Below are 20,198 nucleotides of genomic sequence, written 5' to 3'. Positions count from 1 at the left end.
CGGTGGGACCGGGCCTGGGGCCTGGACTGGGACCACCCGGGGCCGGCCGGGGCTTCGGCGGCGGCACGCGGTGGGCGGGATGCAGGTAACCGACCCGGCGCGGGACGGGGCGGGCGGGGGGGGGTGGATGGGGTTCGGAGCCGGGCGGGGGGCGCAGTGTCACTCCTTCGCCGCCTGAACGCTGAACGCGGGGTTCAGGGGAGAAGAGTGGGAGGAGTTAAATGCTTGGTGGAGGAGGAGGGGGGGGTCATGTGGACGCCACGCCCCTACAGGAAGCCAGAAGAGAGTGTGTGTGTGTGTGTGTGTGTGTGTGTGTGTGTGTGTGTGTGTGTGTGAATAAACTTACAGAGGAGGGGGCCGGGGGGGGGGGAAGTGTTGGGCTCTCGGGCTGAGAAATTGGGGCACTCAGGCCTCAGACGTTCCCGGAGAGCGCGCTCGGGAGTGGCCCTGCCTGTGAAGGAGTTGGATGGAGATTGAGAAGATTCCATCCTTGGCACAGTTTTGGAAGCCGGGGCGGGGATCGCCGTGGTGAGGGGTCGACCGCCGGCGGGGGGGGGGGGGAGAGGGGAGGTCAGGGAAGCGCGTGGAAGGCGCCCGCCCCCTCGGTCTGGAAAGGATTGAGTGCGGTTGAAGAGAGCTGGAGGATTGAAACACTGAACCCCCCCCTAAGAGGCTTGGGAGATTGGATTTCTAAGTGTCGCTTCAGATGACAGGTGGACGTTGTTCTCTGGGTTTCTTAGGAGCTTACCCGGCTCCCGCTGTCAGGGCTTTTGGTTACTTTTCTGTACTGAGAATAGGTTCAGCTTTTTATCTTGGAGCCCTAAGTATGTACCCATCACGTATTTTTTTGGGAGGGGGGTCCAATGTGTTAATGAAGTAGAGTAATCGGGTAGAGTATTTGAAGAAGGGTTTTTGATGACAGTCTAGTAAAGGAAGGTAATTTAGATATGGAGGGGGAACTAAAAAGGCTGAGAAATCAGTTTGGATGTGAGTGTCATAATGTTTTAATGTTCCTTAGGCTAACACAGAAATCAGCCTCGTGGGCCATGCCAGCTTTAAGGCCTGTTTCTTCTCCTGAGCTTCAGCAGAAGGCCGATGGACCAGTCCTCACCGTGGATGACTTCCCCTGCTTGGGCAAGCCATGCTATAGTACCTGGAATCTGACCCTCACTGAAGTCCGTGCTTAATAAAAGCCAGCTGAATGAAGGGATGTAACAGACCTCTAGGAGAGACACTGAAGTCTGCAGTGGGGGGGGAGGGGCCTGGACACACCCCTTCCCCCCAGACTCCTCCCCCTCTGGGTCCTCTCAGCCATGGACTTTGAACCTGGATAAGAGGAGAGAAGCCACACTTTGTTTGGTGGATCTGACTTGTGGGTCTCAGTTTTGGAAATGGAGTGCCAGATGGAGGTTTGGTGATCTCCAGAGGAGCAACCTAGAGAAGAGAAGGTAAGGTCCCTCTCTCCCTTCTGGCTTAGTGCCTTGTTACTTCAGTGCAGAAAATGTTGAATGGGGGAAGGAAGTGAGGGCACAGGAAGTATCTGGTGAGAACTCTGTATTTTGATGATACACAAGAAGCTTCAGCTCTTCTTCTCCATTCTTTGTGATTGCAGACTAGTTTCCCTGTCCTTTCCTTACCGAGTCCTGAGGGTACCTGTGAAAGGATCATGAGCACTTATAATTTGTCTGAGTAGGTCAATGAGGCTAGGCCAAAGAGCACATGAAAAGGATAGTGGATTAGATTACCATTAAAAGTCTTTCCACCTGTGAAATAATAGGACTCAGGTCAGTTTGGGCTAAGATTCTGAATTGGATTACTCAGACTCTATTTTGGGGAAAGAACAGAATTAGGTGTTGAGGAGGAAAGGAGAGGAAATGGTCTAGATAATTCCCCAAATTATCTCTTTTCCTCCTATCCCTATACGAGAGCTTAGCACAGAAATAGACACTATCACGGAAATCAGTATATCAGTAGCTCTGACACTCATAGGCAGTGCGCAGGCTTAGATAATGTTGAGCAACCACCCTACCCTGTTTTCTTTCTCTTCACTTGCAAGAAGATCCCTTGTAGGTAACCAGGAACGCAAATGGAGTAATGAATGTTGAGAAGTAGCCAGGACTCTTTACGTATAAAACAGTAACACTGACATTCCCTGATATACCTGAAGCACACACAGAGCTCTGAATTAGATGTTCTGTACTTGTATCGAATTAGTGTGCTGGCAGAAACCTTAGGAAGACCTCCTTAATTAAAAGCCTGCCCTGAATTTGTCTCATCTTCTTGCCATTAATACCTAGGATTGTCTCGTTGTAGGAAAGGTGAACAGTTTAAGGAAAACTTAAGTTGAGAGATTATGCCAAGTACTGCACTGGTCCCAAAAGCTCTTCAGTTCGCTTGGCAGTGTTCCTTTTCTCAGGGTAGCAGATTAAAGGGGGGTGGTGTAAGGTAAGAGGGCTGGGAATGTGGCTTAGTGGTAGAGTGCTGTGCCTAGCATGTAGGAAGCCCTGGGTTTGATTCCTTAGTACCACTTAAACAGAAAAAGCCAAAAGTGGTGCTGTGGCTCAAATGGTAGTCTTGAGCAAAAGCAGCTCAGGGACAGGCCCTGAGAAGTAGCCCATTCCAGGCCTGCCTGCTGTTGTGTGGGTTTCAGGGTGGGGATGTCACCTCCTCCAGCTTCACTCAGCAAATTCCTGCGGCCAGCTGTTGTCTAGCCACAGGGAGCACCTCGGTCCCTAAGGTCTTGGTGACCCCCAGCTTCCTCCATTCCTCCACTGCCATGGCCCTGCTCCCCCTCGGTGTGAGACGGCCTCCCTGTCTCTTGAGTGCTTCCAAGCTCTTGAACTCGTGGGACCCGGGGCGCCTCCCGTCTGTTGTGTCAGTTTTCTGTCACTTTGTGTGAGGAAGACAGTGCAGGGATCATTTTCCCAGTGTGAGGAGAAGCTCTGAAAGCCCCGAGCGGGGTGGCTTGCCTAAGGCTGGAGCGGCAGACACTGAGGTCGCCTGTGTAGTGCCAAGCTGCTTTACAGCATCCGACCTGACAAGGGCTCCTGCCTTCTGCTCAAACCTCCAGGGAAAGGAACTCTGTATCTTGTCTGACAGCTGCTCTGGCAAAAACATTTCCTCCTCCAACAGATTCCTCTCCCCTGTCAAGAGCAGTCAGTGGCTTGGCTCATTGCTCGCTGCCTCTCAACTCCCCCCCCCCCCCATTACTTTAACTGAACTTATTTGTACCTTTCTGTATTCTAAGACATTTAGGTGGCTAGGCTAATGAAGGACTTGAGGACAGCGCTGAGTAATTACAGCCCTGGGCTGAGGGACAAAGATTTTAGGAAGACAGAGAGAGGAAATTGTTTACTGGTTTAGCACTTTGCTTTTTCTCCTAATGGTTTCAAGCCAAGGTCTGTCTTGAATCCAAGGCCCGAATTCTCCTTGTTAAGCAGTCTTCCAGTATGTATGGTGAGGGGCAGTTTCCTGAAAAAAATGTCACTTCCTTTTTCTTTCTCTACTTCCCTTTTTGGTGGTTGTGGGACTGGCAGAAGAGCTTATTCCATCTTTCAAGTCTCTTTATTCTGTGCTGGATCCTCCCAGTCGTACTTTCACATAATCGGATCCCAGGCTTAGCTCCAGCATCTCACCTGCCTCCTTGTTTCCACTCTTCTTCCCTCACCCCCTCTCTCCATGGAATGAATCTGTCAGCAGTCCAGGGCTTCTTTCCAGGTCATGACACTCATCTTCAGGCTTCATACATCTCAGACCAATTGTTTTGTTTAGCTTCCATGCAAGAATCCATCCTATCCTTAACCTCTACTAGTTCTTCTCTTCTTTGTATAGAAGCACTATCCAGATGCCTTTGGAATTTCACCAAGGGACTGCAGAGCTGGGGGCAGGGGGAGTTAAGGCACACAGTCTTCTGTCTTGTTTCCCACGCACCTGCGTTCGATTGGAGAGGTGGCACAATTCGAGATGGGCATCTGATGTGACATGGGCCGGGCAATCTCGGTGCCCATCCTTTGTCCAGGAGGTGATTTTAGCTCCTTAGATCTTAGATCTGTAAACCAGTTTCCCTACTTTTTACACTTTTGAAGAACTTCCTCATTTTCCCTCCCACTTTGCTACTGAGTGGGCGTGTGCAGGGTCTGACTATCCCCCCAGCTCCTTCACAGAGCAAGTGTAGGAAGAGGACAGAGTGCAGAGATGCCAGCCTCCGCCTGGCACCTGAGCATAGGCTTGAGTTTCAGTCCATGCAGTCAGTTTAAGCTGTAAACTGGCACACACATCCCACCTGCCCCCACCGTCCCGCCTCACCAGTGTGTCGGCCCTTCTCTCCCCCCAACTACTTACCTCGATTCTCTCGACCATCCCACTGTACTCCTGTTGTACTGGCACACGGTCATCTCTGAGCTGTACTAGTCAGAGGTGCATGGAGGAGGGAAGCAGTACCAGATTTGGAGCAAGAATACCCACATCTCAAACCTGGCCCTGGCTCTCCCTGAGTGTGACTTCCAGCGAGCTGGGGCTTGCTCTCCATAGCTACTAGGAGAGTTAACAGAGGGGCCCAGGGAGGAGGGGCCTAATGACCCCTCCCAGCTTTGCTTTAGCTTCCCGCCCCGCCCCCCCCGGCCTCTATTACATGCCACGCCGTCCTGGCATCATGTAGGAGCGAGTTAGCGAACTCATGCACCCAGTAAAACCCGCCGCTCTGGGCTGGGAACACCCAGGGAGGCACGCGCATGGCCCGCAGGAGTTCTCAGCTCCCACACACCTTCCGTTTGGGTTGGTGAGCGGGGTGAAGTGGGTGGCGGGGAGCCTCTGCCGAAGGTCAGGCAGGGTAGGGCCACGCGAGGGGCACAGGGGTCCCCAGAGACCTGAAGGCTACCCATCTCATGCAGGGCCTTGGAGACCTTCTCCCCGGCCCTTCCGCGCCTTCCCTCCTCGGCCACACTTGGCTTGTGGCTCGCCTCTGCTCACAGTGTTACCTCCGTTACGCTGCCTGGGTCCTGAGTCTTTCCTCCCCGCGTGCTCGCTCGCCCCTTCCGCTTCACAGCCCTGGGATGGATTCCCTCCCTCCTCCCGCAGCCCGGCGGTCCTGCCCGGGGGCGGTCCTGCCGGGGGGGGGGGCAGGCCTGTGCCCGCTCCTCCCCTCCAGCCAGCTGCTCTCGTTCCCCGCCCCCAACCGCGAGGAGCTTGGCAGCTGCCCGCCCCAAGCCGCGCCGCGCCCGGGCAGGTGCTTCCTCCCCGACTTCCCTTCTGGCAGCCCGGCTGCTGCCCTCAGCCCGGCCCGATCAGCTCCTCGGACCCCCGCCTCCCGGGGCTGCGGCCCGGAGGCTGCGCCGTCCTTAGCCTCGGGGCCCCACCGCCGCACCCCACCTCCTCCACCCGGCTGTCCCCCCTCCCCGGCCGCGGAGCGGGGTGCCCGGGGCGTCTTAGACGGGAGGGCGCAGAGGTGCGGGTGGGGTCGGGCAGCGGCCGTGGAGCTGCGTCGGGGCCCCAAGTAGCTCCGTCCACCACCGCCCTGGAACTCGGCGGCCCGGCCCGGAACGCGGGTTTGGATCCCGGCGGGTGACCGGGAGGCGGGGGCCCGGGAAGGAGGGCGGGGCGCGGGCCCTCCCGCCCCGCCCCTCGCCCGCCGGCCCCGCCCCGTCCTCCCGCCCCCACGCCCCGCCGGCCCCGCCCCGCCCCCGCCCCGCCCCTCGCCCGCCGGCCCCGCCCCCGTCCTCCCGCCCCGCGCCCGCCGGCCCCGCCCCGTCCTCCCGCCCCGCCCCTCGCCCGCCGGCCCCGCCCCGTCCTCCCGCCCCGCCCCGCGCCCGCCGGCCCCGCCCCCGTCCTCCCGCCCCGCCCCTCGCCCGCCGGCCCCGCCCCCGTCCTCCCGCCCCGCCCCTCGCCCGCCGGCCCCGCCCCCGTCCTCCCGCCCCGCCCCTCGCCCGCCGGCCCCGCCCCCGTCCTCCCGCCCCGCCCCGCGCCCGCCGGCCCCGCCCCCGTCCTCCCGCCCCGCCCCTCGCCCGCCGGCCCCGCCCTCCCCGGGGAAGGGCCACGTTGTCCCGGCCGAGCCCAGCGGCCCCCGGCGCGCCACAGGAAGGGCCGCGGGGCCACAGGGACCGGCCGCCGCGCGGGCGCCTGACCTTCGCCCGGGCTCCGAGCTCGCTCCCCGCGCTCCGGGACGCCCGCGGGCCGGGCCGGGCCGGGAAGTTGGAGGACCTGGTGAGTGGGGGCCCGGGACGCCGGCGCCCTGAGTCCCGGGGTGTGTCCCCGCTGCGGGATGAGGTCCGGCCGGGGGAGCTGGGGGGGGGGCAGGCGGCGGGAGCTCCGGCAGACGCGGGTTCAAGCCCCCGTGCCCCAGAGCCCCCGCGGGAGGGGCCTGCCCCGGGAGCTGGGGTCCCCCCCCACCCCAGCGGGGAAGCCCGGCGCGGGCGCTCGGGATCCCGGGCCTCCAGCTGTGGGGGGGGGGGGGGAGGGCGGGCGGGGAGGGCGGGCTGGGCCGCGGGGCGGTGCTGACACTCGTCCTCCGGGCGCCCGCCGCGGGAGCGGAGCGGGTGGGGCGGGCCGGAGCTGGGGGCGCCGCGGGGCTCGGGAACCGGAATGGGAAGTGCTTTCCCCACCGCCGCGGAGGGCTCGGGCTCGGGAGACTTGACGCCGCTCTGTGTCGGCTGGCGAGGAAACTTTCTTCCCACCTGTTCGCCGCGTGCGTGGAGTCCAGGGCCCCCGTCTTGCCACCCTGGGGGCGCCGGCCGCGCCTCCGCCGTGCGCCGTCTTCGCTCCCGGCCTCTCACATCTGGGGTCGCCGCCATCCCAGCCTTCGTGCGCTGGAGACCTGCGCGCCCACCCCGGTTCCTGCTCAGAAGCACGGGTGTCTCGCATCGGGAGCGCCTGTGTGCCAGGCGAACCTCATTTCCCGTCTGAGGTTGGGGAGACCCTCATTCTTACCATCCGGTTATCAGGGACCTTGCAACTTACTCCAAAGGAGCCTCGTTCCTTCTACACGAGGACACTGCAGCTCACGTAAACCGAGTAACTGGCCCGGCTGAATTGCCTGCATGCCAGGCCCTTTTCATGCCTTTTTTTTGGTACTGGCATTGTATTTCTCCTAACGTTATTTCCCCAAGGATGAATAACCTGTATCCTTTCCCTCTTAGGTCTTATTTTCTAGCCCTTAAATTATTTAGTGGATCTTCCCTGACTCCCTTTCAGTTCTTCCTTCTGAAATGATGGAGCCTGGTACACGATACAAGAGCATAACAATGAGCAAGGCAGTAATTCACACACACACACCTTCATTACCTGTGGCGTGTCCCATGCGTTCCGGATTTGTAAAGCAGCGGGGCTTTCTAACATGCTAAGCAAGGCAGAAGTAGTAGGGAAAGTGTCAACTTTGCTTCCTTTTACTTTTAAAGCTAGATATGACTTCATTTCGCTTATGGCTAGAAGTTGACTAGTGTGCACTTTATAAAAACATTCTGTTGCCAGAGAGAGGGGCACACGGAATCAAGAGTGTAAAAAGTCAGGGATGAAGACACACCCCTGCAATGCCAGCACTCGGGAGGCTTGCCCATGGAGTGTGGATTTGAGGCCAGTCTGAGCTACAAGTTAAATAAATAAAATAAATGTTAGGAATGTGTCCTTTGGAGCAGCTTCTGATGTCCTGTCCGTCTGTAGTCTTTTATGAGCCAGTCTTGCACGTCAAGAGCCTGCTAGATTGGTAGGGTTTCCCCAGAGCCTGGGATCTTTTGACTGAAGGCTAAATGTACTGGAAAGATAATTCTCTTCTCCCGCTGGTGCAGGTGTTCCTGGGGGTAGGTTCCTCCTTTTGCCAGAAGTGACCCAAGGCTGGATGAGGAAGAGGATGTAGCTTGATCTGGCTTGTTCTCTTTCTTTGGACACTTCCCTTTGGAACCCAGCCATCGTTTTCATGGGAAAGGCCAGGCCACGAGGAGGAACCATGTTGCCGCGCCAGCATGAGCCTCCCGAGGAGCCAAGCTCCCAGCCTCCGAATCTTCCAGCCGTGGCCCAGACGTAGAAAGCAGAGAGATAGATCTTCCTCCCCTTTCTCACTCTCTAAAATTCTTTTTAAATTAATAGTTTGCCTTTACAGCCATTTCAGGCTTACAGTAAAACTGGGTGGATCTTAAACAGGTTCTGTGTGTATATCTCATCTGCACACATTCACAGCCTACCCCACGATTGACATATACCTGAGAGTCCACATCTGACACATTGTCACTCAAAGCCCATAGGTTGCATTTGAGTTAGCTCTTAGGATTGTACATTCTATGGATTTGGAGAGCTGGGTAGTCATGTGTTATATCATGATGGGAGGTGTCCACTCTAGCAAATGGCATAGTTTACCACCTGTCCATCTGCTTCCCTCACCCCTGGCAACCACTGATCTCTTACTGTCTCCCTAGTTTTTTCACTTTGAGAAATGGAATCATTTAATAAGTGTGCACTTTTTTCCCCATCCCCCTGTCTTTTCATGACTTGATGACTTGTTTCCTCTGAAGACTTTATCAGTTCTTGAACTGTAAACATCATAAAAACGACCGCTATAATTTTAAGCCACTAAGTTTTGAGGAGATTTAGTTTTCAGCAATAGAGACATGGTAAGAGAGGGGCTGTGAGTAGAGACACAGGTTCAGAAGTTGGACTTGGGGCCTGAATGCAAAGGGCAGCAAGGAACCCTTTCCCTGCTGTCAGTTACTTAGATTCCATTGTACCGATCATCTCCAGTACTTACTGCAGCATAATGAATCACCCCGAGTTAGGGGCTTAACACAATAGGATTGTTTAATAACTGCAGTTATGTGGCTTTTGCTTTTGGTCTGTCACATGGCTGCAGTGAGATGGGGCTGGAATCATCTGGACTCATCTATCTGGAAGGCTTCCTCCCATGTTTGGTGGCAGCTGGAGTAGCTTCTGATGTCCTGTCCATCTGTAGTCTTTTATGAGCCAGTCTTGTAAATCACACACCTCACTTCTTCCAGAGTCACGAGTCGTTTTACAATCAGGAGGCGGGATCATGGGCCTTCGCCTCTGGTGGGTAGTATGTCACTGTCATTTTGGAAGAAGTGAGCATATCACAGTCATTGCTGTTTTGGTTTGAACTTGATCCATGGCACTGTAATGCCCATGGTGGACATAAGGCTATAGAGTGAAGGTGAGAGACGGGGAAGGTGACAGCTTCTGTGACTGGGAGGAGTGGAGTCTGAGGGAGACCTGGCTCTGCCTGGGATGTTCCAGAAGGAGTTGCCTGAACTGGGCTTTAAAGAATGCAAGTGGCGTATAGGTCATTTCAGGATGAGGGCGCCCACTGGAGTAAAGACCTGAGTGTATATGTATGTGTACTTATGTGGGGAGTACATAGCCCACTGAAGTCTGAGTATCGTACAGAGCCTGTGTAGGTTGTAATGGAAGATGAGGTCGAAAGAGTGTGAGGAAATTTGTTGTGAAGGCCCTTGTGTGTCATAATAAGAAGCCTGAGGTCCCCCACCCCCCATTCCCTGTGGACAAAGCCTCTGATGGCTTTTAAGGGAGATTAATGTTGTGACCAAGAAACTTTTACTATAATTGGGAAGGTTGCTTAGATAGAGGCCAGCTGGGAAACTACATCGAGGCTTCACCTTTAAGTCTGTTTCATAATAAGAGTCCAGGTTCAGGGGTTAGAGGGGTTCAGGTGGGAATCTGGCGGTGAATGAGAAAGTCTGTTTTCATAATTCTGAAGTTACTGAGACTAGCTGTATTTCAGAATTTAGAACTTTTTGTATGAAAAAAATGATCTGGTGTGTTTACTATGTTTTACAAGATCTGAAGCAGTGCACTGTAATCCGTCATGTTTATTTCTGTAGCAAAATGGATGCACCAAGTGGAATAGAAACTGTAAATAGCCTCACATTAAATTAGATCAGATTTTGCCACATGAGTTTAAAAAGACTTTTCCAGTGGTTTGGATCTGGGAATTGGGGTGGGGTGGGGGTGGGGGGATGGCGTCCACATGGAAGCCAGTGTTTGGGTCACAGGAACTTGTGAACATTGAGGGACTTAGCACAGCAGCCTGGCCTCTGTGCTGGCGTCTTTGTGAGCTTTGGCTGGAGGGTTTGCAGTGGTTGCACTGCACTTTGAAGGGGAGGGGTTTGCATGTCTGCAGGCATCCAGGAGGATGTCCCGGCAGCTGTGAGTCAGGACTGTCTGGTAAAAACTGGGGGAAGCAGATTGGGCTCCCAGGTACACACCCTCAGCCTGAGGACCACACATCAGCTAATGGAATTGTCTCCCTTCTTCTCCCATCCCCTTTTCTAAAGCTTTCAACTACTCAATTACTTAAGAGGCAGGAAATTGGGGATAGGTAATTCTGACTATTAGAGAGGAAGGTCCAACATTGAACACCTCCAGGAAACTGGGCTGTGCATGATAAAATAGGTACTTTCATAATTCAGTGGAAATGGACTTGACATTTCCCAGAAGACTGATGTTGTAGAATTATAGGGTGCCTGGTTTCTAGGAGGATGACAGGTGGTGACCCATGTGGAAGTGGAAGGAGACTTTATAGTTTGTATATGTGTACACACACAGTTAGATTTCTGATCCATTTGGAAGTTATCCTTGTCTATGAATCTAAATTTGCTTTTCCACATGGCTATGTAACTCTTATAACCCTATTAATGAAACTTTTCCCCCAGTAACTTTTAAGTATCATCTTAATCATAGTCTAGATTTCTATGTGTTATGGGCTTATTTGTGGAGTTTAAGTCCTGTCTGGTGGCCTGTTAATGTACCAGTACGGTTTTAATGACAGGGGCCTGTACTATGTAGCATTTTAGGATCTAATAGAACAATTCCCTTTCACAACTCATTTTATTTTCGTACATACTGCTTGTGTGCACTTTCTCCTGTGAACTTCAGTATCATCAATTTGTCTAGGTTCATACAAAAGAATTTTACTGGAGCTTTTGGTGCTGTTATATCCTATCAAGGAGAAGGGATGATCTCAAGTATTTTTAATCTCATGTAGGTCTTGAGTGTTTCTTGTTAAAAAAAATTTTTTTTATTATACTACAGCTTTTGTTAACAGGGGTTCCTTATCTCTCTTCTGATGAATTGCTATTTGTGGATAAAGACTATTGACTTGAGTGTTAATCTTTCCATTTGGTTTAGTTTTGTTATTGTTTTACTTTGCACCATCAGCAAATAGTTTTACTCTTTTGCCTTCCATTTTTAATTGTTTTCTGTGATCCAATTGCATTGGCTGATCAGTGGCTGTTTAGATCTTGGGCAGCATGGCTTTTAACCATTATTCTTATATTATTGTGTGTGTGTTTGCCAGTCATGGGGCTTGAACTCAGGGACTGGGTGCTGTCCCTAAGCTAGTGCTGTACTACTTAAAGCCACAGCTCCACTTCTGGCTTTTGATGGTTAATTGGAGATCAGTCTCACAGACTTTCCTGCCTGGACCGGCTCCTAACTTGGCTCCTCAGATCTCAGATCTCAGCCTCCTGAGTAGCTAGGATTACCGGTATGAGCCACCAGCACTAGGCTATAGATATTGATACAAATTAATTGTACAAACGTTCACTGTGACTTGCTGTCTGCCCTCCTACTCCCTCATGCCCCCCCCACATCCCCCCATCAGCCTTTTCCCTAAGAGTCCCTCCTACACTTTTTAGTGGTTTTTTTGTTTGCTTCCCTAAACAAGAGAAAACATACAATACTTGTCTTTCTGTTTCTGGCTTATTTTGCTTTACACGAAGCCCTCCAGTTTCTTTCCATTTTCCTACAAATTACACGATTGCATTCTTCTGGCTCAATAATACTCCCTTGTGTGTGTGTGCGCCACGTTTCCTTTGTCCATTCATCCGTGGACAGGCATCTGTTCTCCAGCGGGGCCCCTGTGGATGGCGACACCATGGCGTGTTGGTGTCTCCCGCCATGGGTGGGAAAGCCTCTGGTGCTGCCCTCCCGGTGGGAAAGGGGATTTGGTTTTTAAAGTCAGTCGTGGAGAGCACCGTGAGATTGGAGGCCGGGGAGGCGGGCGGGACGCGGGGTCTGGGCCTCGCTTTGCCTCCCCGGAGTGTTCACTGCGTCTTTGGGGGCTCCCGCCGGGTTGGGCGCGGCCGACGGTGTGGGGAGCGCTTTCCCGAGGGTGTCTGCAGCCGCCCCATCCGGTGTCGCCAGGGCCTTGCGGTGACGGTTGCGTTTCTCTTCTCTCCCTCCAGGTGCGGGTGGCCTCCTCCTCCTCCTCCCCCCCGTGCTGGGGTGACCGCCCCCCACCGCCACCCCCGGGCAGCCCGCGGCCTCCCCCGCGGGGGCAGGATGCTGAAGAAGCAGACGGCAGGGCTCGTGCTGTGGGGCGCCGCGCTCTTCGTGGCCTGGAACGCGCTGCTGCTGCTCTTCTTCTGGACGCGCCCGGCGCCCGGCCGCCCGCCCGCCGACGCCGCGGCCGCCGCCGCCGCCGCCCTGGACGATGACCCCGCCAGCCTCACGCGCGAGGTGATGCGCCTGGCGCAGGACGCGGAGGCGGAGCTGGAGCGGCAGCGGGGGCTGCTGCAGCAGATCCGGGAGCACTATGCGGCGTGGAACCGGCGCTGGAGCGCGCCCACGGGGGCCCCGGCCGCCCCGCCGCGCGCCCCCGCCGCCGCCACGCCGCCGCCCGCCGCCGTCATCCCCATCCTGGTGATCGCCTGCGACCGCAGCACTGTCCGCCGCTGCCTGGACAAGCTGCTGCACTACCGGCCCTCGGCCGAGCGCTTCCCCATCATCGTGAGCCAGGACTGCGGCCACGAGGAGACGGCGCAGGTGATCGCCTCGTACGGCGGCGCCGTCACGCACCTCCGGCAGCCGGACCTGAGCCACATCGCCGTGCAGCCCGACCACCGCAAGTTCCAGGGCTACTACAAGATCGCCCGGCACTACCGCTGGGCGCTCGGCCAGGTCTTCCACACCTTCCGGTTCGCCGCGGCCGTGGTGGTGGAGGACGACCTGGAGGTGGCCCCGGACTTCTTCGAGTACTTCCAGGCCACCTACCCGCTGCTGCGGGCCGACCCGTCGCTGTGGTGCGTGTCGGCGTGGAACGACAACGGCAAGGAGCAGATGGTGGACGCCAGCCGGCCCGAGCTGCTGCACCGCACCGACTTCTTCCCGGGCCTGGGCTGGCTGCTGCTGGCCGAGCTGTGGGCCGAGCTGGAGCCCAAGTGGCCCAAGGCCTTCTGGGACGACTGGATGCGGCGGCCCGAGCAGCGGAAGGGGCGCGCCTGCGTGCGCCCCGAGATCTCCCGGACCATGACGTTCGGCCGCAAGGGCGTGAGCCACGGGCAGTTCTTCGACCAGCACCTCAAGTTCATCAAGCTGAACCAGCAGTTCGTGCCCTTCACGCGGCTGGACCTGTCCTACCTGCAGCGCGAGGCCTACGACCGCGCCTTCGTGGCGCGCGTGTACGCGGCGCCGCAGCTGCCGGTGGAGAAGGTGCGGACCAACGAGCGGCCCGAGCTGGCGGCCGTGCGCGTGCAGTACACCAGCCGCGACAGCTTCAAGGCCTTCGCCAAGGCGCTGGGCGTCATGGACGACCTCAAGTCCGGCGTCCCCCGGGCCGGCTACCGCGGCGTGGTCACCTTCCAGTTCCGCGGCCGCCGCGTCCACCTGGCGCCGCCGCAGACCTGGGCCGGCTACGACCCCAGCTGGAACTGAGCCGCTTCCCCGTGCGGGGCCCGCGCCCCGCGCCCGCCCGCACCTTCCCCGGCGCCGGGCTGCGTCAGGGCCACAGGGGACCTGTTTGTGGCCCAAGTGAGACGAACCGGGGGTGGGGGGTCTCCCCGTCAGGATGAGCGGGGTGGTTCGCCCCCATCCTCTCTCCGGGCCTCGGAGCTCAGCTCCCCGCAGCCGGCGGCTGGTGCTTCTCAGAGCAGAGGGAAAGCAGCTGCTGCGCATGCTCAGCCCGGAGGGCGGGCGTCGGGACCCCCCCCCTTCCCTGAGGCTCCGCCGGCTTCTGGCGGCTTCAGCCCGGGGTGGAGGGGCCGGGACCCGCCGCCCGGCCTCCCCGGGCCGGTCTGTGCCCTCGGCGCCGGGCGGGTGGGCAGCTCGCAGACGGACGTGTGCGGGGCTCCTCGCCCGACCTCAGTTTCATGGAAGAGAGTGGAATCCACAGAATTATTTTCAAAAATAAAGTAAAGGCTGAATTGTCTGAAAAGCCTGGGGAGCGTCTGCTGTGCGTTCTGGGACGGCGGGAGGCGCGGGCTGGAGGACCAGGTCCAGAAGGGGGGCGGGTCCGTCTGCCTGGGCACTTCCGGTGCTGTGGGTGCCCGTTTCCGGTCTGGAGCGAGGTGTGCCTGTCAGGGAAGGCTGGCGGTCTTCCCTGCGGTCCTCGGGGCAGGTCCCGGCTCGCCTCTGCCTTAATTCCGTCACCCGGGGTGCAGCCGGCCGCCGCCCGCTGGCCAGGGGTCAGGGGTCAGGGGCGGTGAGGGCGGGGCCGAGGCCGCCGGGGTCACCCCCCAGCGGGGAGGCCGCGCGGCGAGCCGCCATCCTGCATCCCCTCCCCGCGACCCGCGGTCTCCCAGCAGGCGGCTTCGCTTCCCTACAGTGTCACCGCGGACGGCGGTGGAGGGAAGGGGGTGACGGGCCTCGTTTGCTGGAAGGCCGAGCCGGGCCCGGGCGGGCGGGCACGTGTGATCACCGGACGGCCGCACGGGAGAGGCCGGGGCCCGCGGGGCCAGCGCCACCTGCTGGCCCGGGCGAGCCCTCTCGGGCCCGGCGGTGCGAGGTGGTGCGAGGGATATCGGGGGCCACCGCCCAGTGCTAGGTGACCCGCCAGGCCCCGCCTGCCTTGCTGAGTGACCGGTAGCAAAGCAAGCAAGCGGTCGTGTGGTCGTGTTTGGGGGCTTGAGTCGCGGTAATTGGGCAGGTGTGCGCCGGTCTCATGCGACCGCAGGGCATGCTCCAGCAGGCGTGGGGGGGGGAGGCGGAAGGTTTAACCATGAACTCATCACCACCCCACGGGTGGACAAAACTGGTTCTGTTATTTAGGGAGACGTTGTCTTTGAATCAAAGGAGGTATTTTATATTCGAAGTACTTCCCAAGTATTTTTTTTTAAGTCAAAGACTAGCACCAAGAAGCCCCATAGTCCTCTTACTGAGACGTTACAACACTATTTTGCCATATGACACATAATCACACATACACACACACACTTTTTTTCCTGTACCATCTGTTAGAAGATTGCTGAAAAATAACACTTTCAACACGCATGTAAATGATGCATTTATTGTGTAACGATTACAAAACGTAAACAAATAGAAAGGAAATGAAATTCAACTGTAACCTCACTGCCCAGATTCATGTTTCTGATTGGAGTGTGGTCTTTATTAGGCAAGACTGCCCTCTACGGACGGCTGGGTGAATTGTTCCATACCGGGATTTCATTCACATAGTTTCTGGTGGTTTTATTGAATTGATTCCTCAGACTCCTTGTGAATGGATCAAGCAAGCTGTGTTTCTGAAACTGCAAAAGAGAACCTGATGACCTTTTCTTCCCAGCGGTTTGATCGGGGCGTTGGATAGAGGATTACCTATAACAGTCTGAGTTACCTGTCCTTGCCATATTGTTCCCTTGATTGGAGCCTGGAGTGATGGATGCTTATCTCTTGGCAAATTCCCACCCCGGCCTGCAGTTTACCAGTCTCCTTCCACAGCTGAATAGATTCTTTTCCTTCACTCCATCCCTCTTGTTCCTTTCTCCTGTGACAACCTGTCTTGTTTATGCCTCATACTTTCTAGAACCTCTGGTATAATGTACTTTCGATTTCTTTTTTCACTCCATCACCTTAGTCGTCATTGCAAATTAGTACATTCAAGTCTTCATATTTGTATAATAAAGCCCCTATAATATTTATGAAGTATATCTTTTCTTCCCCTCATAAAACCAAGGATAAATGAACAAAAGACCCTGACCATATCTCTCAGAAGCTATATGGTTTGGGAGGGTTGGGGCAGGACGTCACTTTTTTCCAGCAACAAGTATTTCCACAGCACCAGCAAATCCGAATTAGGATCGTATGGAGTTCACGCTGAATTAGTTTGGTGCCCGCTCCACTCAACCGTATGCACCTGATGTTTGGCCTGAGTAAGTAACGGGAATTACAGCTAGTGAGTATTCAAGGAAGAACGAATCTGCCTCTAAGGAGGGGGAGGGCGCCCATCTTCTCCTTACTTCCAGATCCTCCCTTGTGGCCTGATCAGGTGGACGGAGTGGAACTCCTGAGCAGGTGCAGATGCCAGCTGCGGACTGGGAGGTGCTGGGAGGGAGAGCAATATGGTGGCCTGAGAAAGGTAGAGAACGTGGCCAGTCTGTGGCTTTCCCCTCCGTGTCGCTGGGGCCTCGCTGGGCTGCGGAACTGGGCTGCTGTTGCTTCTCACTGTAAACAAATCTAATGGAGATGCTGCCTGAGTCAGGATAAGGAGTTTTTTGGTTCTGAAAGCATTTGCTGACCTCAGCTTCTGGTCACAGGCTCTGGCTGGTGATGCGCCTCACCGATGGACCAGTGCTGCCACCTGGTGGCCCGTATGAGAGTGACAAGCCTAACTTGGCTGGCTTGGGTTAAACCAGCAGCAGCGAACTTTAACAGCTACAGGAGTCAGTGTGGTGTCTTGTAGTCCAGGAATGATAATGATAACTCCCACCCCAGGTTATTCGGAGGATGGATTGGGTCAGTAGATGCATCCATAGGCGACGGTCTGACACATAGTAAGCACTGTATACCTACGGTTCAGCAGCTATTTTCCCTTCAGAGATCCATTAACCCAAGAAGGCCCTCCCCATTCCCTTGGATTTTGTGGCCTCTTCCCACAATTGCAAATGGGAGACACACTAAGGAAGGAAGGTTTTCAGTGTTTTAAAGATTTCTCTGTATAGGTTTGTATTTTTTGTAAGTTCTCTCTGAACCTGCCATTTTTGACTGTACTTATTTAAGGTGATATCTGTCTCTCTTAGACTGGACTTCCTTGGAATCTGAGGCTCTATTGTCTGCACTTTGCTCAGGCTAGGAAAAGGCAGTGAATAAATACTGTGTTATAGCTGGGTGCCAGTTGGCTCACGCCTGTAATCCTAATTCTCAGGAGGCTGAGATCTGAGAATCACTGTTTGAAGCCAGCCTGGGCAGGAAAGTCTGTGAGACCCTTATGTTAAAAAACTACTCAGAGAAAGCAGCAAGTGGCGCTGTGGCTCAAATGGTAGAGTGCTAGTCTTGAGCAGAAAGAGGCTCAGGGCCCCAAGTTCAAGCCCCAGGACCAGAAAAAAAAATACATATATTGTGTCATAGAAATGGTAATGCCCAGTGAATGACTATATATCATGAATCACATATTCAGTGTCATTGATCTACACAGTGATACACAATAGTCGCTTTGGCATCCTCTTACTGATGGGGAGACAGAGGCTCAAGCATGCCTAGAAGCCTCTTTAAGGCCACAGAACTATATAGCAAAGCCATTCCCTCCATTCTATCTATGCCATTATGGATGGCACAGAATTTGGTCCCACTGAAGTATTGGTAAGATGAGAATTTGATGCTCATTGAGAAATAGGAGGAATCTTTCCTGGCTGAGTTGCGTGAGCCAGATGAAGAGCTGTGTACTAAGAATGCAGAACGAGATTGCGTTGGCTTGAGCAGAGCTTGGGGAATGGAGAACTGTGGACTTGGAGAGCCAGTCAGTTAATTCTAATTGCCACACTGGGGCCCTCGGGTCTCCAAAGTCACACTCGGGTAACAGCTCTTCCTTCCCTGTTATTAAAGAGGCCTTGGCACTGTCCCAAGGGCAGAGCTGGTGTGCTGAGCCTTAGGGTCAGGAGGTGGTTTGATAACACACAACTAATTCCTGGTCAGAGTTGGTTAGGTGAGTGAGTGGAGGTGAAAGAGAGGAGGATACTCCATCCTCGTCCATGAAGGGCCTCCAAACTCTCCCCTACTGAGAAAGGAAGCCATAACTTCTCTGAACCACAGGCCTGATCCGAGCCTTCCACCGCATAGATGGTTAGGACCACCGAGGAGCAAGTCTGTCACAGCCATCTCTAGACAGCACCAGTGTTCAATGGGTCTCATATTGCCTTGAAGTCAGTAGAACCGAGGGAGGGAAGGGCAGTCATATTGTTTCCTAGAATTCTGGGTAAGTACTGACTGGAGGGCCTATTCTGGCTTCAAAGTCCCTTTCAGAACTCAGTTCCTGGGCTGGGAAGGTGGCTCAGTGGTAGAGTGCTTGCCTTGCATGCAAGAGGCCCTGGGTTCAATTCCTCAGCACCACATAAGCAGAAAAAGCCAGAAGTGGCACTGTGGCTCAAGTGGTAGAGTGCTAGCCTTGAGCTGAAGAGCTGAGGGACAGCACCCAGGCCCAGAGCTCAGGCCCCATGACTGGCAAAAAAAAACAACAACAACAGAACTCAGTTCCTACAATACCATGACTCTAATATGGCAAGTAAGGTATAGACACAGAGGCACAGAATACAGGGAGAGCTAGAGCTGTTGAAAATAATATCAAGAAGAATTTCTTGGGGGAATCCAATGAGGCAGACTCCTTTCTATCTGGAGATGATGCTCTGTTTTAACTCTGAGTGAAACAACATGTTAATTCAGTTTTGAATGTCAATTAAGCTGACTGCATCCTGGCTGTCCCTTCCTGTTTTTATACTAGAAAACGTTGATGTGTAATTGCTATTTATGAGAACAGTCTTGAAGATGACCTTGGATACTTGTGGGCTAGTGTGGATGTTGTGTGGTGGAGCATGAGTGGAAGGTGCACCTGGTACTGAGTTAGGCTCAGTAGTGACTTCAGTCCTCCAAACACTAACGAGGGAGTCACTCACACACACAAACACAACAGGAGAAAGGGAAATTTGCTTACAGCTAAAGGATGGATGAAAGCAATTTCTAAGAAATCTATAGAGCCTCTTCTTTCACTCAGACAGAAAATTAAATTTTCTGGCTCTAATGAGACTCTATTATAGTCAGACAAGATTATCAAATTACCAGCCTGGTATGAAGGATGTAGTACATGATCTGATTTCAAAAAATGTTATTAGCCGGGGGTACAGTTCCGTGGTAGAATGCTTACTTGGCACACTGGAAACCCCAGGGTTGATTCACAGCCCTGCAGAAAATTTGATTATTTATGGAAGCCATGAACCAACACAGAGCCCAGCACTCAGACTGAGATACAAAGACATGAATGCAGGTACCAACTGTGTTGATGTGAACAATCAACAATATCAAACATGCAGATGTCAAATGATTGGGTTTTTTTTTAGTGGCATTAACAGCAGGGGTGATATTGTAAAAAAGGATCATTTAAGAGCAGAAAACTAACCCAGTCTTCTAGTGAATACTTTTTTTGGGGGGGTCCAGTCGTGGGGCCTGAACTCTGGGCCTGGGCGCTGTCCCTCAGCTCTTCAGCTCAAGGCTAGCGCTCTGCCACTTGAGCCACAGCACCACTTTCAGCTTTTTTCTTTTTGCTTATGTGGTGCTGAGGAGTCAAACCCAGGGCCTCATGCATGCAAGGCAAGCGCTCTACCACTGAGCCACCTTCCCAGCCCTCTAGTCAATACTTTTAATCATGTTCTGGATCCTTTAGCCTTTGCATGGATAGGAAGAGTTCAAGTGAAATCCTTTCCAGGTCATCTCGTTTTAGACTGCTTTAGTTATTCTCTTTATATTTAGCCATGATTTATCCCCTTGTAAATTGGGTAAATTCTGCCAGTTGCTCCTACTTTGGGCCTTTGAAGAAGAATCATGCATGTTCATTATCTTCTCTTCATGACAGATATTGAATCATAAATATAAAGCTATCTCATCTGTTTTTTTTTTTAACATTTTGTTTTCTATCCTACTCAGTGAAAAACTCCCGTTTCTCATGCAGAATGCTTTTCAGTGGTTTTATTCTCTGTTGATTCTGCATATTTTGCCAAAGTTTTGCTTCAAGCCTATGGCCAACAACTTGAAAAATACTCCAAACTATTTAAGCAGTAGAAGGAGTTGGATAATACGCTTTATTTCAACGTGAGAACACAGAGAGCCCATTTGTAAGCATTTAGAGAGGGTTCCTATAAAACAAGGTGTCATTAGCAACCAGTTACATCAGCCTAATACCGTTTTATGCCATTCCTAGAATTGATAGATTTGGGAAATCTTTAAGAACTGGTCATTTTGAAACTTCCTCTTCACTTGAGGAAAATGGA

At 54.1% G+C, this 20,198-nt stretch overlaps 1 protein-coding gene and 3 long non-coding RNA genes across 7 annotated transcripts in view; 1 reads left to right on the top strand and 3 right to left on the bottom strand.

Annotated features, from left to right (window-relative positions):
- Positions 1 to 4: 4 nt before the first annotated feature.
- Positions 5 to 14,170, top strand: LOC138819782 (alpha-1,3-mannosyl-glycoprotein 2-beta-N-acetylglucosaminyltransferase). 4 transcript variants are annotated; one of them, XM_070011317.1, is made up of 3 exons: positions 5 to 85; positions 1,019 to 1,448; positions 12,201 to 14,170. In XM_070011317.1, exon 3 carries the CDS (start codon positions 12,298 to 12,300, stop codon positions 13,666 to 13,668), a length of 1,371 nt encoding a protein of 456 aa, XP_069867418.1. In that variant the 5' UTR covers positions 5 to 85; positions 1,019 to 1,448; positions 12,201 to 12,297; the 3' UTR covers positions 13,669 to 14,170. The 4 variants fall into 4 exon arrangements, with proteins under 4 accessions (XP_069867418.1, XP_069867417.1, XP_069867419.1 ...); XM_070011316.1 differs by lacking the exon at positions 5 to 85 and adding an exon at positions 370 to 528; XM_070011318.1 differs by lacking the exon at positions 5 to 85 and adding an exon at positions 580 to 713.
- LOC138819784 (uncharacterized) lies at positions 1,540 to 4,494 on the bottom strand. The gene is made up of 2 exons (XR_011369631.1): positions 4,342 to 4,494; positions 1,540 to 1,653 (listed from the first exon to the last, which is right to left on the bottom strand). It is a non-coding gene; the product is annotated as an uncharacterized lncRNA (long non-coding RNA).
- A 1,069-nt stretch (positions 14,171 to 15,239) lies between the features above and the next one.
- Positions 15,240 to 16,236, bottom strand: LOC138819787 (uncharacterized). Its single transcript, XR_011369636.1, has 3 exons — positions 16,185 to 16,236; positions 15,976 to 16,093; positions 15,240 to 15,476 (listed from the first exon to the last, which is right to left on the bottom strand). It is a non-coding gene; the product is annotated as an uncharacterized lncRNA (long non-coding RNA).
- An 81-nt stretch (positions 16,237 to 16,317) lies between these two features.
- LOC138819786 (uncharacterized) overlaps positions 16,318 to 20,198 on the bottom strand; it is a 149,102-nt gene continuing 145,221 nt past the window's right edge. The window contains exon 4 of the long non-coding RNA XR_011369634.1: positions 16,318 to 16,401. This is a non-coding gene — a long non-coding RNA (uncharacterized lncRNA). The remainder of the gene's footprint in view (positions 16,402 to 20,198) is intronic.

This window comes from Dipodomys merriami, unplaced genomic scaffold (assembly GCF_024711535.1).
Source record: "Dipodomys merriami isolate MVZ:Mamm:240054 unplaced genomic scaffold, mDipMer1.0.p SCAF_819, whole genome shotgun sequence".
Lineage (NCBI taxonomy): Eukaryota > Metazoa > Chordata > Mammalia > Rodentia > Heteromyidae > Dipodomys > Dipodomys merriami.
The sequence above is the reverse complement of the archived record's forward strand: the minus strand, read 5'-3'. Positions and strand labels throughout refer to the sequence as shown.

Excerpts from the sequence above, each read along its gene's own strand:
- LOC138819782 (XM_070011317.1), top strand. The coding sequence starts at position 12,298 with ATGCTGAAGAAGCAGACGGCAGGGCTCGTGCTGTGGGGCGCCGCGCTC.